The sequence below is a fragment of the Nyctereutes procyonoides genome, unplaced genomic scaffold (genome assembly GCF_905146905.1).
Source record: "Nyctereutes procyonoides isolate TBG_1078 unplaced genomic scaffold, NYPRO_anot_genome, whole genome shotgun sequence".
NCBI lineage: Eukaryota > Metazoa > Chordata > Mammalia > Carnivora > Canidae > Nyctereutes > Nyctereutes procyonoides.
In genome coordinates this window covers 10,991,930-11,009,852 of record NW_026575125.1, presented here as the reverse complement: position 1 = coordinate 11,009,852, position 17,923 = coordinate 10,991,930, and the positions used below count along the sequence as shown (strand labels likewise).

Genomic DNA, 17,923 nt, shown 5'->3' with positions numbered 1-17,923 from the left:
CAACCTTTTATCCAAGAACTAAGTAAAATCCTGATTTTGCAAGACAAAAGTATTCCCATCTTCTTCCAGAAATACCAAGCTGACCTAGGAGATTCATTCCAATTAGCTGGGGACATACTTGATTCAAGGAGCAATCATCTTTATTTTTTTAGAGTTAAAACAGACATCCAGACAAATTCTTTATACACACACACACACACATATGTATATTTTTTATTGGAGTTCGATTTGCCAACATATAGTATAACACCCAGTGCTCATCCCATCAAGTGCCCCCCTCAGTGCCTGTCACCCAATCACCCTATCCCCCAAATTCTTATTTCAAAACTTCTGTAGGTAGAGCCTTACTGCTCTCATAGTTTCTCTTACGCTCTTGCAGTCTTTAGCTAGAAATATTCTCGTGGGGAATAGAGCAAGACCAAACATGATAAGACTATGGCTTCTTTTGCTTTAAATTTCAAGCTGGTCCTGGGTTTGGCAGCTGCTCGAAATGGTCCACCTGGTCTTAATTGACCAGATGGCCGAAAAGTAAGGGGAAATTCCTTATTTAGGATATAGGGTTTCTTGGTTAATAATGACCAAATACAATACCTCTGGATCCTTGCTTTAAGGAGATGGTTAGTGATCTGTCAGAGTCACCTGCACACCACATCATCCCAATTGTCCCCTACAACACTGCCTTTCACCTCTATAGTTTCTGGGCTACAGCTACAAATGAGGACTTGAGACACAGGAGTGGCTACGAATCATTCAGCAGTAATAGCAAACAAAGTGTGAGGAAAATAATTATTTAACCCTCTTTGGCCACACTCAAAGCCTGTCTGATGTCTCACAACCTTCCATTCAATTCATCCTGATATTTTCCTGTGGGTCAGATGGACAACAATACACCCAGCCTTTAGTCTACCACTAGGGGTTTTGTGCTCCAAACAGAACATTACCAACAGAACAGCTTCTTGGAGGTTGGCAGAGATGTATATTTAAAAAACCAATTTTACAACTTCAAATGGGAAGGCACCTATGGAACAGATACCATGCTGGTATTTCATTTTCCTGTATTTAGGGAAGAGATTGAACTTTTGAAAACCAAATCAAACCAAACAAAACCAGACCAAACAAAACAAAAACCACAAAAAGCTTTGGTTGGCAGGAAAGCAGGAAATTAACTTGGAATCAATAAACACAAATTTCTTACTTAAAATGTGTTTAAAATTTTGAAGCATGTTGGAAACCTGCCCAGAGTATCTTCTAGAGATACTTCTAGAGAGGTTTATTTTATGAGTGTAGCTCAAATATGAGTAGGAAGTCCTCATTGCCTAGAATGACCTTTGCCACCTCCTACTTCATTTAATCTGCTTTATAGATTCAGCTCAGGCTCCCTCCTTCAGGCCATTTTCCTAACACTACTTCTCTTCCTCTTTCTCTAGCTCTTTTCTTCTAGCTCCTTCCCTCCGCCTTCATTTCTCCCCACTTCATTTTATAGGTTAGGCATCCTTCTGGATGTCCTTATATTCTACATTGTTTAATAGTCACCATTCCAATTATCTGCCTTTGGCATACTAGGTGACAAGTCCCTGAGGGCAGGGACTATGTTTTATTTATCTCTGGTTTCCCTAGTCCCTAGCACAATGGATGGCACAGAGAAAACCTTCAATAAATGTTAGATGAAAAAAATGAATGGATCAATGAATTACCAGTTAAATTACACCTGGAATGGCACTTAACCATCAGTCTTTTAAATACTGTTTATTCATTTACTAACCTACTCTTTACTGAGCCAGGTGTTGTGCTAGGTGGTGCATGTATAAATATGGACAACATCAATGGAGTCCTTGCCCTCATAGGGATTAAGTATGTTTATTTGTAAGTGTAACAATATGAGAATGGGATATTTTTGTCATTTCAGAATGTCAACTAAAGTCTCACTCTGAAGGAAGGCTGCACATATGCATTAAGGATACAGGACTTGCTAGAACAAAGCAAATGCTATCTAGAGACCACTGCACATAATACCCTGTATCATTACAGAAGACTAGACATTTGAAAATAATTAATTGAAGTAATAGGATTTGTGGATATTGACAGTGCTGTGGCCTTTTCCCTATTCTCTGAAAGATAGGGAGAATATGTTTTACCCCTACCCTGGTAAAAGAAGAGACTGGCATCTCCTGCACATGTCATGTATCTGCTGAGCTGCTGAAATTCCAACAGGTTCCTCATGGATCAGAGAGTAAAGGTGTTATTAGAAGAACCTGTCATGTGTCCTCAGTAGTTTGGATTTTTGTATGAAAACATGAACATCAATACTTGTTTCTTGCCTGGATAAATTCTGAAGGCAGTAGGCTAGCTGGGCTACCCAAAATGGTGGGATAAAAGCAGATGTGTTAACAGTTAAGTTGCATTTCCGCTATTTAGCAAGGCAATGAATGCACTTTCTTGGTAGACCAAATAAATGGTGTGAAAGATAGATGTGAATCCTCTTGAAAACAGATCAACCAAGAGAGCTGTCTACTTGAGTGAGGCGACCCTGGAGTAAGAAGTTGCATGGGATATGTGGCTAGGAGGTGATAGATAAGAGGAGATTGTAAGACACCAGCCAGAGATTGCATTATTCATCCAGGAATCGTAGTGTGCAGGATCTCCAGGAATTACCAAGGAACTCAAATTCAACCGCCAAGAAAGCCAGCATTTGGAGGCTTGCCATTAGAGAAGGCAAGAGTTCGAATACAATATTGTCAGTCATGTACAACTTTCTTCCATTTACTCTTTCACCCTTAGCCCTCAACAGTGGAGAAGCAAGCAACAGGAGTGGGGAAGAAAACTGGAAAAGCAAGGATAAAAACTGTGAAGGAACATGTGCACTTCGCTGGATATCTTCAAGCCAAAGGTTAGGCCTGGGCTGGGGGCAAAGGAGAGAAGGGACATTGAATTGGTTGTGAGATTGAAGTTTTATTTCAGGCTGGCTGATTTTTTTAAAATGTGATAATGGCCTGTGCTGAAGTATTTATCACCAGTACTTCAGCTGTCTATTAAATTGTAAATCACACGTTTGTTCATTCTGGGTCTAATGGCATGGCATGTGGTAACTTAGAATCTATGGAATATTTCTGAAGTGTCCTCCAGGGACAGGAAAAATAGAAGCAACTGAGGATGTTTAATGACAGTGATTGGAGAAAAACAGAGCCATTGCTTATTCAGATGCTCTAGAGATTAACCCATTCAATAAATTGACTACCTATGAAAAACACATATGCATGTGTATACATACACACATGCTTACAATAAACTGGCTCATCTCATTAGCAGCATGATTATAACCAAATAAGGAGCCATCCAAAGAACATAGCATCTTCTACTCATAAGGCCCTTTATGAGTCTTCAAATATTACTTCCCATCCCAGGGAGCAGTCTTTTCTATTACGTTATGGACAGGGAACAAAAACAATAAAAATAACCAGAAAGAACTGAGTGCCTACCATGTACAAAAAGTGGGCTAAACAATTTCTATAAGTAATATACCATCTTATCCTAGTTCAATTTTTAAAAGGAGTAGATAAGGTTATTTTCATTTTAGAGATGAAACAGGCTTAGAGAGGTTGAGTGAAAAGAAGACTTTAAGATTTAGATCCAGGCCTGCCTGTATTTCAGAATACGTATTTGTGGATATATTCTTAACTTCCCAAAGTCTACCTGAGACCTTCTGAAAAAGGGAGACATAGTCCTTTAGAAAAATTCCATTCCTCTGTAGTGTATGTAATATTATTATGAAATTCTTCCATATATTAGAACTCTGATATTTTCTATAAATCTTTTACCCATAGATTCTGTTTTAAGTCTGTTTCACATGGGAGAGCATGGCTGTTCATTAATTTCTTTATCCACTTTATTGATCATCTAGCATAAATCACATACTGTACTAGTTGCTAAAGTTAACCCGATGAACAAGACAGAATTTTTGCCTGAATGGAAGATATTGGGCATCTTCCTACAGATTGTCCCTCATTTTCCCTAATCCTCCATTTCTTCTTTTTTCCCACTGTAAAGATTTTAAAAATGTATACACATGTCTTCTAGAACACGGGGAGACATAAGCACTCATATACAAATATATTTATAATATTTGTATTCTTATAATATAAATATAATATTTACAATGATCACACTTAGAAAAGCAAACAAAACCCCCTAAACATCCAAGAGAGTAAGATAAATGATGATTACTATTATAGATAGACTATTATGTCGTTGCAAATAATGTTCATGATATATTTTTAGTGCTATGGAAATAGAAGATAGTATATAACTGTCTTTATAGACAGTTTTGATCCAGTTTTCTGGGTGTGGGTTTGCCTACAAATGTGTGTAGGAAATGGGACGCCTAGGTGGCTCAGTGGTTGAAGTGTCTGCCTTCGGCTTAAGGCGTGGTCCTGGAGTCCCGGGATCGAGTCCCGCATGGGGTTCCCTGCATGGAGCCTGCTTTTCCCTCTGCCTGTGTCTCTGCCTCTCTCTCTCTCTCTCTCTCTCTCTCTCTCTCTCTCATAAATAAATAAATAAAATCTTTAAAAATGTGTGTAGGAAAAAGGCTGGACAGAAATATACCAAAATCTTAACAGTTATTTACTAGATAGTTAATGATATTTTCTATATCTTCTATTTTTTCTGTAACAAGCATGTCTTTTAAAGGGCTAGTCTGTAAAGGGCTTGGCTACAGGCTCTGGGACATCTGTGCAGTCAGCAGAGTGGGGCATCTGCTTGGGGACTATAGTGTTTATAAACTGAAACGAGTGTGTGTGTGTGTGTGTGTGTGTGTGTGTGTAAGTGTATGATCAATTCTTTATTTTCCATGACTCACTTCTTATCCCATTTTCCTTTCTCACTGTTATCCATATGAGTCACAATCTCCCCACAGTCAGTTGAGAGCCAACCATGTTTAATAATAGCCTAAGAAAAATATACGTAGGAAGATAAACCTGCTAATGGCAAAAGGATAACCACTGTGAGTTCAGAGCCAAGTATAAAATGATTTTTTGATTATACCACCTTTTGGTTTATCTCAGTTCCTGATTGCCTCTACAGACAAAAATCACTGATCAGTGACCATTTATTTAGCAATAGTTTTGACCATTGATGTAGGATCATAATAGCTAATAAGAATGAATAACAAATTTATAAAAACTCAAGCTCCCATTCTGAAAATAAATGACTACATTTTTCATAACAATGAAAGTTTGGAGGCTATAAATGTCTTAAATTTTGACATTATCTGCTTACAATTTGTCACCACTACTTTAGCAATCTATTCAATTGTAAACTACATGTTTTGTGCATCCTGAGGTTTAATGGTGTGACATGCAGTGATGGATCTAACTAATTACCAACAAGAAATAAGCAAATGAACCTGTTTGGGATGGGGCACACAGTGGATTCGAATTTTTATTAGGTAAAATTGATTTGTGATTATGTAGCTGAAAAGAAAGCTGTTAGTGTTTCTGATATCTGTATTTCAAAAGCAATGCAACACAGGTATTTTGTATTATTTGTTATTCTAGAAAATTTAAAAGTATCAGAATTGGATCTATTCCTTTCTCTATTAGCATACAAACCTAACATTTATCTTAGGAAGCATAGAAGTTGGAAACTTTGTATGACTATTTCCCCAGTACTCTGTCCATCTCCAGGATAGCCACAGACCTCCTCCATATGTCATCTTATCTTCCAACACAGGAGATAATGTGGAACATGATCTAACATATCTCATGTCAAATACAGCACAACTGAACATAAGCTCAAGCCAGCAAAGATAGGGGATTATACCTCAATTATTTCCTGGAACTAGGTTTTTGGAGAGACTGCTCAACCAATATGAGACAGTGTACAGTGAATACTAAATTGAACTCACACTCCTGGAAAATTGAAGCCAGCGGCTCAAAGTACTCAGTGAAAAGGAAACACACAGAGGCACACTTCTGGGGTGCTGGGACATTTCACAAACAGGACATTTACCATTGCTTGCTTAAGCAGTATTTACAAATATAGAGGGCTTGCCCTTACATCAAAATAAATTATACAGCCATTGTGGATTATTATTTGAAGTGCTATGAAATGTCTCTGTGTACCTGTTATCCATCTCACGCTTCTCTGTCCATTTGCCATAGTTGTCAGAATTTTCACCATCTTGGATGGTTCCACAGTTCCTTCTCTAGGTAACTATGTCACTTGAAAATAATGATGTGTCAGCCATTAAGGCAAATTAAGGAATAGCAAAGATTCATGTATCTGATTTGGTGTACTCTAATATTCATATTTATTTCTTATATATTCTCTTTGACATGGCTTTTCTGTATAAATTTCCAGGGGCTTAATTCAAACTTTTATTACTGTAAATGACTTCACTGAGCATATGAATCATAATAGCCTCACCAATAAATACTTGACAATACGGCATAAGTTGCATCAATCTTACTCTAATTCCTGCAAGCTTCATGGTTTGTGAACAGCATGAGGTCAAAAGCACTCAAGGGCTTCTTAGATATGATTCCTGAGCCATGTTTCTGCCTCCACTCATCCTTCTTCTCTCATCTCTGATTCCCCTCTCCCCTAATTGATCTGATTAGGAAAGACCCCCATGTCCTCAGAGCTCTAATTCTCTCAAACTCAGCTCTTCATTCTCTTATTGCATTGCACTTCCAACAGTACCACAGGATGGCAAACGTTTCTGTCTTCACAGAATTCTCCAGCCCACAAGACCTTTGACAACCACCTTTGGTTGCACCCCTCCACCCCACCCCCATCACTTATTGTCAAGTGAGGCGATTTCTTACCTTTGGCAGAGATGCCCTAGAACCTGAACTCTGGGTGGTCATCGTTAGGACGGTGGTGATGCCCAGTGCAACCCTAGCAGGGGCTGCATCCATGTTTATCCAGAAGGAGACCCAAGACAAAATGACTATCAACAGACTGGGGATGTACATCTGGATCAAATAGTATCCCATCTGGCGTTCCAGGTGAAACTTAACCTCGATGCAGGTAAACTTTCCTGAAAGCAGGGAATAATGATTTAAAATCCAATTCAAATATATCTTTCCCATTCTAGCCTCCCACTATTTAGTTTTTAAGAGTATTTCAGATGGATTTAGAAGATTGCATAAAATGCTCACCCTGCATAACCAATCCTTGACTCTTTTTCAATTCAACCAGTAATAGAATTAATAGTTGTGAGAATGTGTGATCTAAAGAGTCACTGAACTAAAGGGCGTCTGGGTGGCTAAGTCAGTTAAGTGTCTGACTCTTGATCTCAGCTCAGATCTGGATCTCGGGGTTGTGAGTTCAAGCCCTGCATTGGGCTCCATGCTTAAAAACTTAAAAAATAAAGAATCTTAATCTTACTTAAAAAATAAAGAATCACTGGGCCAAACGTGTGGCATATTTAATTTTCTAAATCTGTGCTTGTAGTTTGGTTATTTAGACAGAGCTTCTGAATTTGCAAGACTGTCAGAAACTGACCAGTAGAAATATTCACATTTTGTGAGGTTGTAATATATAATATTGTAATATACAATAAGTAACATGCAGCATATATGTATAGTATATAGTATATAACACATAATATGTAACAGTTGAAAATAGTAAAGTTCACATGGGGCTCTCCAAATATTTGGATAATTGTGTATCTATCTTTGTGCTATCCATAATAAGAGAAAAATGTACATTTGTATATGCCATGCATATAATCTAATCATCGTAACAGTTTCCTAGCTTTCTGGGTAATTGCTTGAGGACATTTAGAATATTCCTAAAATCTGTTTACAATGTTACATTACTTATAAAAAAAAGAGTGCATTCAAAGATATTAAAACCTCTGACATACTATTATGAGACAGATGTGTCTTGCCACTTTTCTTCCTCTTTAATTGGTTTAGAGACAGAATCCTAGAAGGTAATTTGGCTTAGTCTACACAAATTATGAGAGATAGGGTTGGATTCCTCTTGGTCAGGAAAAATACATCAGAATCAGATTTTGGTCACTTCATAAGAAGCACTGTTGACTATAGGAGTAAGTGTTCATCAACATTCTATTTAGCAAAGGACCTGGAGCAGTCTCTGAATAAACCATCGTACTAGTTTGCCTCTCTATGATCAGCTTGTGTGATATCAAAGACTGGGACATTCATAGGAAAATCCATCAACTTTACTGGGCAGGCATGATCTTCCAGGTAACAACATATGCCCACTAGTTACTACCACCTCATATTCTCCCTCTGGCCTGCGTGTCTATCAGCACTACTGACAGTGCGTGACTTTAGAGCCAGCTGAATTCCCACCAGCTGGTTTTCATCCAAATTCTTATCACTGCAGGACTGAAGAGCACAGCAACTGAATTTCTGGGTTTACAAAGATCTATGTGGTTATTCTTCTCTTCCACTAAGTCAGAGAATACAAACTGATCTGAGGATCCAATGTCAAGAGTGGATACAGGAACAGGCCAGAATTTACACATTTCCAGCACTATATAGAAGATTTCACATACATTTCCTTGGACTCATTTGACAGCAGATGGTCAGCAAGGGAACAGCAAAAGAATCCCAAATCTTTTTCTTTCTCTCTCCATTTTGGGAGAAATTCTCTATTGTGTTCACTGACTTATTCCAGAGGTTACAGGTATCTTATCTGTAAAGGGGGTATTGAGCCAAGGTCTGTGCCTTGTAGCTCCATTTTCTTGGTAAAGATATAGCAGTTAAGGTGATGTGATATATACCTCACGCTGCAGATAGAGCCCACTTGGGTGTAGCAGCTGACAGTAAACTTACCAGTGTTATAGTGCTTTGTGCAATAGCCAAGTTCCTTCTCTTCTTTCAAAATAAACTGAGGCAGGGTCAGTCCTTCAGCAACTTGAACTGGACCATCGCTTAACCACTCAAATATCAGGTCATTCATTGTATACCCAACTGTAGTAAACAAATCATAGTGAAAAATTAATGCATCTTTCCAAGAAAGCTTGAAAGTTTAGCCATGTAAAGAACAAACAAGGAAACCATCTAAAGCAGACACATAATCAATTTAAAAGCATTTTTAGTAAAAGAGCTACAATCATCATGACAACTACATATTATTAGAACCAAAGAAATTGAAAAGAGCAAGCTATTTCTGAATGATTTTTTTCTGTGTAATGGGAGAATGGAATCTATAAAGTCTATTTTCTTCTGCCCTCTTTATTTACTAAATCTTTCTGAAAAATAAGTAAATAAACAGAAAAATCATTTGAAGGTTGTCTTTACTTGAAAGAGCTGTGTCTGTGACTATCCAGCAAAATAATCCAATTCATGGCACCAGTCGTAGTATTTCAAATGAAAAAGCATTCTTTTTTTTTTATTAAATTCATCACAGTCCTACCTAAAACACTCCAATTGCAAGCTTGGCCCCTTCTCTAGGATATATTAGCTTTGTTTTCAAAAAACTTATGTTAAAGTTCATATGGTCAATCCTGTTATTTTACCAAGTGGGAAAGGTGTAGGCAGGTAACCTAAAAGGAAGCTGTAGAATAATACAAATCAAGAATATTCATTTGTGCTAGTATCTTGCTCATTGGCCCCCTCATCACAATGTTTAATATGGAGTAAAACATACTCTCCATTATGTAAGGTCATATTATTATATGACTCTTGAACCATGCAGAGTAAGACTGCTATCAGTTTAGTAAACAAGAGTTAGCTCTTGGTTTCCAAGCTCCTGCTAACTGGGTCATTATCTGTTAAGTGCTTCTGGATCTCTTTGCACCCCAGAAATGAAGACTGCTGTTCCTTCAGGCATCATTTCTCTCCCTTCTTTGTAATATTTGAACTCTAAAATAAAAATGAGAAGGACAAGGGATATTATGTGAGTTCTTGGCTGGCCAGTAACTTCAGCATATTTATTAAGTTTATGGATTCTTGTTTACTGCAAGAGAGTGACTCACCAAAGCTACCCAGAAATCAATGACAGAGTTAATTGGAATCTACTTTCCTCTTTCTTTGAGCCACCTTTTCTATTCAAAGCCAAAAATAAAACATGGAAAGCAAGGAATTGCAAAGAGGACCCTGTACAAGCATTGGTGTTCCACAAAGAGAATGGCCAACTCTGTCTTTTGTACTGCAACACTATATGAGTACTTGTTGGGTCTTTTTTTTGGGGGGGGGGGTTCCAACAAATGCGAGAACCTTATATCCCCATATCCTTGTAATCCTATATCCTTATCTGGCCAGCTTCTTACTGGTCACCACAATAGCAGTTATTTCCAGCCATACTGAAGTCCTGGACTGGGGCAGACAGAAGAGGCAAAGAGATGGGGAAGGAAGAAGTAAGTAATATGAGGATGAAAAAGAAAGGGATAATTCCCACCCTTTCCATTTAAAGTTAGTGGTAAATGCTTTGCTGCTGCTTTGATTTCATTACTTCAAGGGCCTGCAAGGGCCAAGCGTATTTACTAATTGGAGCTTTTTAAGTCTTGGAGGAGCCTCAGATGACAGCCATGCTTGCTGTTTTACAGAGAAAGTAAGTGTTGGGTTGAGGCAGGAGAGAGTTTGAAGCAGTAGAGAAGACACAAAGAACCATTATATAAGAAAATGTTTTTCTCAACTTCTTCTCAAGAGAAGGGGCAATAGGGAAAAAAATAAATACATAAAGCCTATTGTAAATCAGAAATTCTCATTTTATCCCTGACAACTTCTTAAAACAAAGACATTTCATTATTTTGTTTATTTCTATAGGGAGTTTCAAGGGAAATCTACAATGATTTTAAGTGATCAGAAGGAAACCCTGTCACTGCCTCTTTTTTAATAATAGTTGACATGTCTTTTTATTTTTATTATTTTTCTAAACCAAGAAGTTAAAAGTATTTCCTTGCCCTTGCCTCATTAAATCTCCTAACATCCCTGTAGGTCAGTCGCCTTATTATTCTCTGCACTTTACAAACAGAGAAAGTGACAGAGCAAGCCAGAAAAAATTTCATGTCTATTGCCTAAAAATCCCATTACCTTGGAGGCATCAACAACTTCTGGCACGTGTCAAAGATTTCAGTGACATTAGGGCTAAGGCATAAAGGGGACAAAGTAGATAGCATTTCTCTAGCCTTTGTGGATTCACTGCCCATCTAAGGGAAATGCCTTTTCTTCCATATCATCTCTGGCCCCCTGTTCTTGCATCCTCTTTTGGCTAAGGTCCCTGAATCCTGTCCTCAAATCAATTATCCCTTCCTGCCAAAGTTCCTTTGGGGTGGTGGTCTAATGAGCATGAGACAGAAATACAATTTTCTGATGAGAGTGTGACTCATTTTAGAGATTGAATGACTAATAATCTTAATTTTCCCAGGACACATTTTCATTTCAAATAAAAGCTATTAAATCAGGTTTGCTTTTTGAGGAAGGGCGAGTTATTTGGCATTTTACTTGAAAGATTGTCTGTGTCTGAGACATGCACACTTGCTTGTCCTTCCATTAGGGCCTTGGGAGTTGCTAATAGGTAGAGAATGAGTCTTATGGGTCCTTTCTTCATAATGACATACTAAAAGAACCAGGTCATCGGTTAAAACAAGCAGGCAGTCATTTCAGCAGTGGGGACTTACAACTCTCCAGCTGCATTGTACAAGTCTGGACATCCATTGGAAAATTCTTCAAGTCCATGGGACAGGATAAGGTCAAGGTGAGTCTTAGCAAGGAAAAAGAAATTAAAAACAAGTTTTAGATCTGCGAGGTCTGATTCTCGAGAAACAAACCAACAGGATATTTGGCATTAAACAAAGTGACACTCATTCAAATAATGAAATCTAAGCTCCACTCAGGGCAATGCTTTCTATTTTTCAAGTGAACAAGTAGTCATTGGTAAATTTTACGAATATTATAGAATTTCATTATAACTCCTACTCTCTATTTCCCATTTCCCAGCCTCAGTGATCTCAAGTTTATTCTAGAATCAGCAAGAACACTGGAAAATAGTGTAATATGACAATAGTGGGTTCTTATCCACACTGATGTCCAAAAGACATAAAGTTTATACTATTTTAGGGTTATACTTTGGGACATGTGGACTTTGCTTTAAGGACAATAAATGATGTGATAAGCATAATTGGTTGTGATGAGCATTGGTTCTCTTTCCATCAGATGGCCAAATCCTTACCTCTTCATTTGCTAATCCACATGGATAGGTTAATGATATATTGTAGCACTTATTCTAGAATTTTGACAAATCTAAAGCAAGTCATGCTTGAGTTGAAGAAAAACATTTAAGGATGGTAGCAAATACATAGTCTTCACCTCTCCACACCAAAGAAAGGCTACTCTGCTCCTCCTTTTCTCTTTCCTTAACTTTTCAGAACTCCAGTCAGCTCTGACCATGCCTTGGACCAGGATATTGATTGAGCTGCTATCTCTCTTCCACCACTTGGTTGTTTATTCCTCAAAGAGCTAGTGTACACCTCTTCTTCTTCAATTTTTCTATACCTCAGAAATGTGAGGAAGGAAATTGAGAATTGGCAGATCTGGGTTCCCTTCCCAGTATCGCCTAAAACACTCTGTCCCCTCAGTAAGACCTTAAACTTAATAAACATTCATCTCCTTATCAAATGATGGAGTAGGATAAAATGATGCTTATTCCCATTTTGCTCTAATATGAGCATCCCTGTTATTCTAAAGTTCGCTGCTCCAAATTCTGTTCATTTTCTCTCAGACATCTTTTATATGCATAGAATCCTCACCTACACTCCTCTTACTGTCATGCTTATTCTTGCTCTCCTCTCCTGGTTCCCTTCTCCTTCCTTTCTCTGCTTCATTTTATACATTCCATGCAAACCAAGACAAAACAAAAAGTCGTGGCGCACTTATATTAAAGGAAGAATGTTTGGGATTTGAAGTAAGATTAGGTGAAGAATCTATGCCAACTATCTTCAAAATTGTTAAACTACAAGAATGATTGGGAAAAGCAGGATACAAAACAGTGCATTATAATCTCAATTATGTAGAGATATGTTCAGTCTTGGAAATAAACACAGCACTATGTTAAAAGTAGGTATTTCAGTTTGGTGGTATAATTCATATTTTGTTTTTACTCTTTATTTTCTGTTATCTGTGTTGACAAGTTTAAGTTATTTGAAGATGCCCATCTTCACGTAATTAAACATGCCTGTTTTCAAATAATAGTTGAAAGGTAAAATTATAAAATTTTGTTTTATTCAGTAATCCTTTGCTTTATTTTATTATTATTAAAATTTTGCCATAAACATCCAGTATTTCACCTTCATTGCTAAACAAATTACCTAGCTTCTGTGGGCTGTTCTGAAAACACAAATACCATGTTTTCTAAAGGAAAAAAATAGTTTTGAGTTCTAAACAACTGACTTAAAAATAGCATTTTAGACAGGAAATGTAATTTTTGTCAATTGTAGAGTTCATTTAGAGATATATATATAAATGTAGATATAGATATTTCATTTTTTCTACATCATGAACACTTTATTTTTGGAAAATAATAATACTGAGCATGAACTCTTTAAGGATTGAGTAAAATAATCAAAATAAAAATTTCTAAAAACCTGGCACTTTATTAAGGGGAAAAGACTTCAGCAGGATTTGTTATTAACACAATGATGATCTATATATTCTCTCCTATTTTTAAAATGGAAATATTTTCATCAAACAAAACTATGTTCATCATACAAAAACAGGGGCATGTACATAATTTAAGTGAATCAAAATCAGAAACTCTGAAAATTTTGAAAAGTTTACTTTTGAGAAGTTAGAAAATAAGAATAGTAGAAATGAATGTAGATTTTAAAAATATGCAACATATAATTCAACTGTATTCCATTTGCTGTTGGAAATAGCCTAATCTTCATATTCTTAACCATAGGCTTGCTGAATATGATTCTTTTCTGAAGTGAACTTTTCACATTTATTTAGGAAGAAGAGGCCTCACATACAGTTATTTCTGCCTTTGTGGAAGATCTCACAATCCTGCAGAGACCCAGAATTCTTAGGGTCAATACTGTGAACAGTATGGAAAACCCCATTGAGAGAAATTCCCAACAAGCATGAATCTATTTCCGAATTTTGTCTCATCTGAGAATTCAACCAGTATTTTCCTTCATCCTCATTTGTTTTTCTAATTTCCTTCCTAGATAGGTTTTGTGTTAGAACCCAGTGGGCACCTATACAAGGAGAAAAGTTAACAGTTCCTAGTTGGCTAAATCCTGTCATTAGCTGAGCAAATGGGAAGAGACTGTAAAGACCTAACCAATTCCTTCATGGGTCACAGGGCCCATCATTTCTGGTGTCTTGTTTACCACACATCTGCAGGCCTAAAATTCAGACTTGCCCTCTACTTACGTTTTCCTTCTTTATTGGAGTATATATTAAACACAGTAAAAACATACAAATCTTAAGTTACAGCATAATGACTTTTTACGTCTTTATCCACCCATCTAAAAATCGCCCAAATCCAGATTTAGAATATATCCATCACTCCAGAACTTCCCTTGTGCTCTCTTCCCTGGCAAGAGCCTTCAAAAGGAACTACTACTGCACTGCTTTTATTTTTAAGCTATTTTTTATTTTTAAAAATGTGAGTTGGGGGTGGGGATTAGCTTGGTATTATTTTATCTCTACTGAGATGTAGAAATTGTACCAGAGAAAACTGACACAACATTATACGAAAACATGAACAGGTTTTATCTCCTCTATTCTGGCTTTCCATCTATTTTTGGTGGGTCTTACAGAATTAAATATTTTAATTGAAACTCAGACTTTTTGCTGGCAGATACCACCTAAAGCATATCAGATATGCTCTCCTCTTCGCCATGATCTAAAATATGAAGGCCATTGCACCTGAAGGCGCTGAGCTGAGGCCACCCATGTTCCATTTGATTTTTTGTTAAAAAACTCATTTCCTGAAGCATTATTACACATTCCCCCACTGTCACTGCACTTGATATACATGTATTCAGGGTACCCCTGCTCCTGTTTGCACTAGGTAAAGAATATAGTTGCCTTATAGGGGCCTGTGAGTAAGAAGGCTGAGCAACCATTTCTATTTTAAAGGCAAAAATAAATAAATAAATAAATAAATAAATAAAGCACAGGAAGTTAGTCTCCCAAAATCTCATTTCCCTTCCTTATTATTCTCCCGTTCAGTTCACCTTGCCCATAGAACTGGCTCTTGGATTTATATCTTACTGGAAGTTTAAATGATTAATAGATGTAGACATTGTAAACTGTTTCAGTTACCTTTATAGATATTTCTCCCCTATTACAGTGCAAGATCCAAAAGGTCTGGGACTCTCGTTTTTACTATCTAAAACAGTATTTGGCACAGAGTCGATATTCAGTAAATATTTGTTGAACAAATGAATGAATCTGCATCCTAGAGCTCTATGGGAGAATTTCAGGCTTTTGTTCTGCGGAAATGGGAAAGGACTAACGATTTAGAAGAGAGGAACCTGGTCATCTGAGCCCAGAGGATATTGCCAAATTACAAGACAGGCAAAGGAAGCCAGCAAACTTTGTTTGCCCCTTCTGTAAATTGTTTGCAGATTCTTACTAGAAAGGCGGCAAATGAAGCTGAAGGAACGTCAGGAAGCCTAGTCCACCTGTCCTTGAACAGACTGCTGGGTCCACAGCCAGGACTCTTCTCACATTGCTAGAAAGATGCAAATTAATCATTTAACTTTCCATTGTTGTGGTGGACAGAAAGCTCCTTGACTCAGGAAGCTACTACTGGTTCATAAGGAACTCAGTGTTAGAAGTTAGTTCATTCCCAGTGAAAGATTCTGGAGGAGAAAAAAGCCATTTGAAGAGAAAATGAATTTTCAGGTAGAAATAAAAATTTTAATGAGTGATCTACTTGCCTGAAGCAAAGATTGCCATTGCCAGTGTGCTTTTTTGGGAGAGTTGATTCTAATGGTTACAGTAAGTAGTCTGTCTTTCTTGAAGAGGAAGGACTAAGGGATGCTTTTGTGTTTTTCAGGAGAAGCAAGAGAGTCTCTGGTATATTACCATTATTCCTCTGTTAGGGACCACATTTAGCACACTCTATGTAACACACTGCAAAACTCAGTTGAGGGGACGGGACCTATGGTGAAGTTATTTTTTTTTTTAGCATTAAAATACTTAATAAGGAAAAATTAAAATTTAAGTGATGACAATCATAGTGTTAACAATCATAATTCTCTGAGCACCTGCTGTAGGTCAAGCATTCTTAGTATTTTGCAGTCATGGAATACCATCACACAAGGCAGTGTTCTTTTTGTTTTTGAGATCAGTACATTGAAGCTCAGATGTTAAGCCATTTTTCCAAAGTCACAAAACCATTAAGTGACCAAAGTTAGATTTGAACCCAACTTCAATTGATGTCAGATCCATTTATTATTTTCCACTCTACTACATTTTCTCCTTAGAAAAAAAAATCTTACTAGTTTATCATCCTCTTTTGTCTACAAAGTGAGCAGATTGGGTTGTAGACACCTCAGTTGCCTTATACCTGCTCAGGGCTATCCCTTTCATTTTTCTTCAGGAATTCAGACTTTTCATGATCTGTTCTTTTTAATTTTTTTTAATTTTTTAAAAGATTTTTAAAATCTATTTATTCATGAGAGACACACACACACAAAGAGGCAGAGACACAGGCAGAGGAAGAAGCAGGCCCCATGCAGGGAGCCCAATGTGGGATTTGATCCTGGGGACTCCAGGATCACACCTTGGGTCAAAGGCAGGTGCTAAACCTCTGAGCCACCCAGGGATCCCATGATCTGTTCTTTTAAAAAGTCCTCTAGGGGGGACTCCTGGGTGGCTCAGCAGTTTAGTACCTGCCTTTGGCCTAGGGTGGATCCTGGAGTCACAGGATCAAGTCCCATATCAGGCTCCCTGCATGGAGCCTGCTTCTCTCTCTTCCTATGTCTCTGCCTCTCTCTTGCTGTGTCTCTCATGAATAAATAAATGAAATCCTAAAAAAAAAAAAAGTCCTCTAGGGGATCTCTGGGTGGCTCAGTGGTTTAGCGCCTGCCTTCAGCCCAGGGCGTGATCCTGGAGTCCCGGGATCGAGTCCCATGTCAGGCTCCTTGCAGGTAGCCTGCTTCTCCCTCTGCCTGTGTCTCTGCCTCTCCTGCCTCTGTGTCTATCATGAATAATAAAATCTTAAAAAAAAAAGAAAATCTAAGAAAAAAATAAAAAAATAAAAAGTCCTCTAGCCTCTCCTGGTAGCTTCACAGAGTAAAAGTGCCATTGACTGGGAATCCAGGGACCTACATGGTAGAGACCCAGCTTACGCATAAAGAACTATTTGACCTTGACTAAATCTCTGGCCTCTTTCACCATCCACAACCCTATCCTGTTCAAAATTTTTATGATTCTAAAGTGTAAGTGAAGGTGACCAGCTCAAAGGATTTCTTCTTATAGGTGAATTTGCACTCTTGAATATAATGAAAAGTTTAAATGCAAGTAATAATCATTCTTAAAATAGGAACTTTTTGGCTATCTGGTTATATAAGTGACATATTTATTGCCCCCATTGGGCTTTGTCATCCAACATCCTAGAACACAATCCATTCTTTTCCCCAAGAACATAAGGATAGCCTTATGATACAATGTAGATTTGTTGAATCTCTCCTCTCAGTTGTACTTTGAAATTTCAGAACCACGTGACTTTCTAATTCCAGGGAGATTTTTAAAATATTTTATTTATTTATTCATGAGAGACACACACACACACAGAGAGAGAGAGAGAGAGAGAGAGAGGCAGAGACACAGGTAGAGAGAGAAGCAGGCTCCGTGCAGGGAACCTGACATGGCACTCGATCCTGGGACTCCAGGATCAGGCCCTGGGCTAGAGTTGGCGCTAAACCGCTGAGCCACCCGGGCTGCCCTGCCAGGGAGGTTTGACAGAATTAATCAAGTATCAGTCAAGA

At 37.7% G+C, this 17,923-nt stretch overlaps 1 protein-coding gene across 2 annotated transcripts in view; it reads right to left on the bottom strand.

Annotated features, from left to right (window-relative positions):
- The window catches only part of GLRA2 (glycine receptor alpha 2), a 173,943-nt gene that overhangs the window by 91,231 nt on the left and 64,789 nt on the right, over positions 1 to 17,923 (bottom strand). For both annotated transcript variants that reach the window (XM_055338563.1, XM_055338564.1), the window contains exons 5-7: positions 11,597 to 11,679; positions 8,808 to 8,945; positions 6,822 to 7,036 (exon numbers count right to left, since the gene is read on the bottom strand). In XM_055338563.1, coding sequence (XP_055194538.1) covers positions 6,822 to 7,036; positions 8,808 to 8,945; positions 11,597 to 11,679 — 436 coding nt within the window. The remainder of the gene's footprint in view (positions 1 to 6,821; positions 7,037 to 8,807; positions 8,946 to 11,596; positions 11,680 to 17,923) is intronic.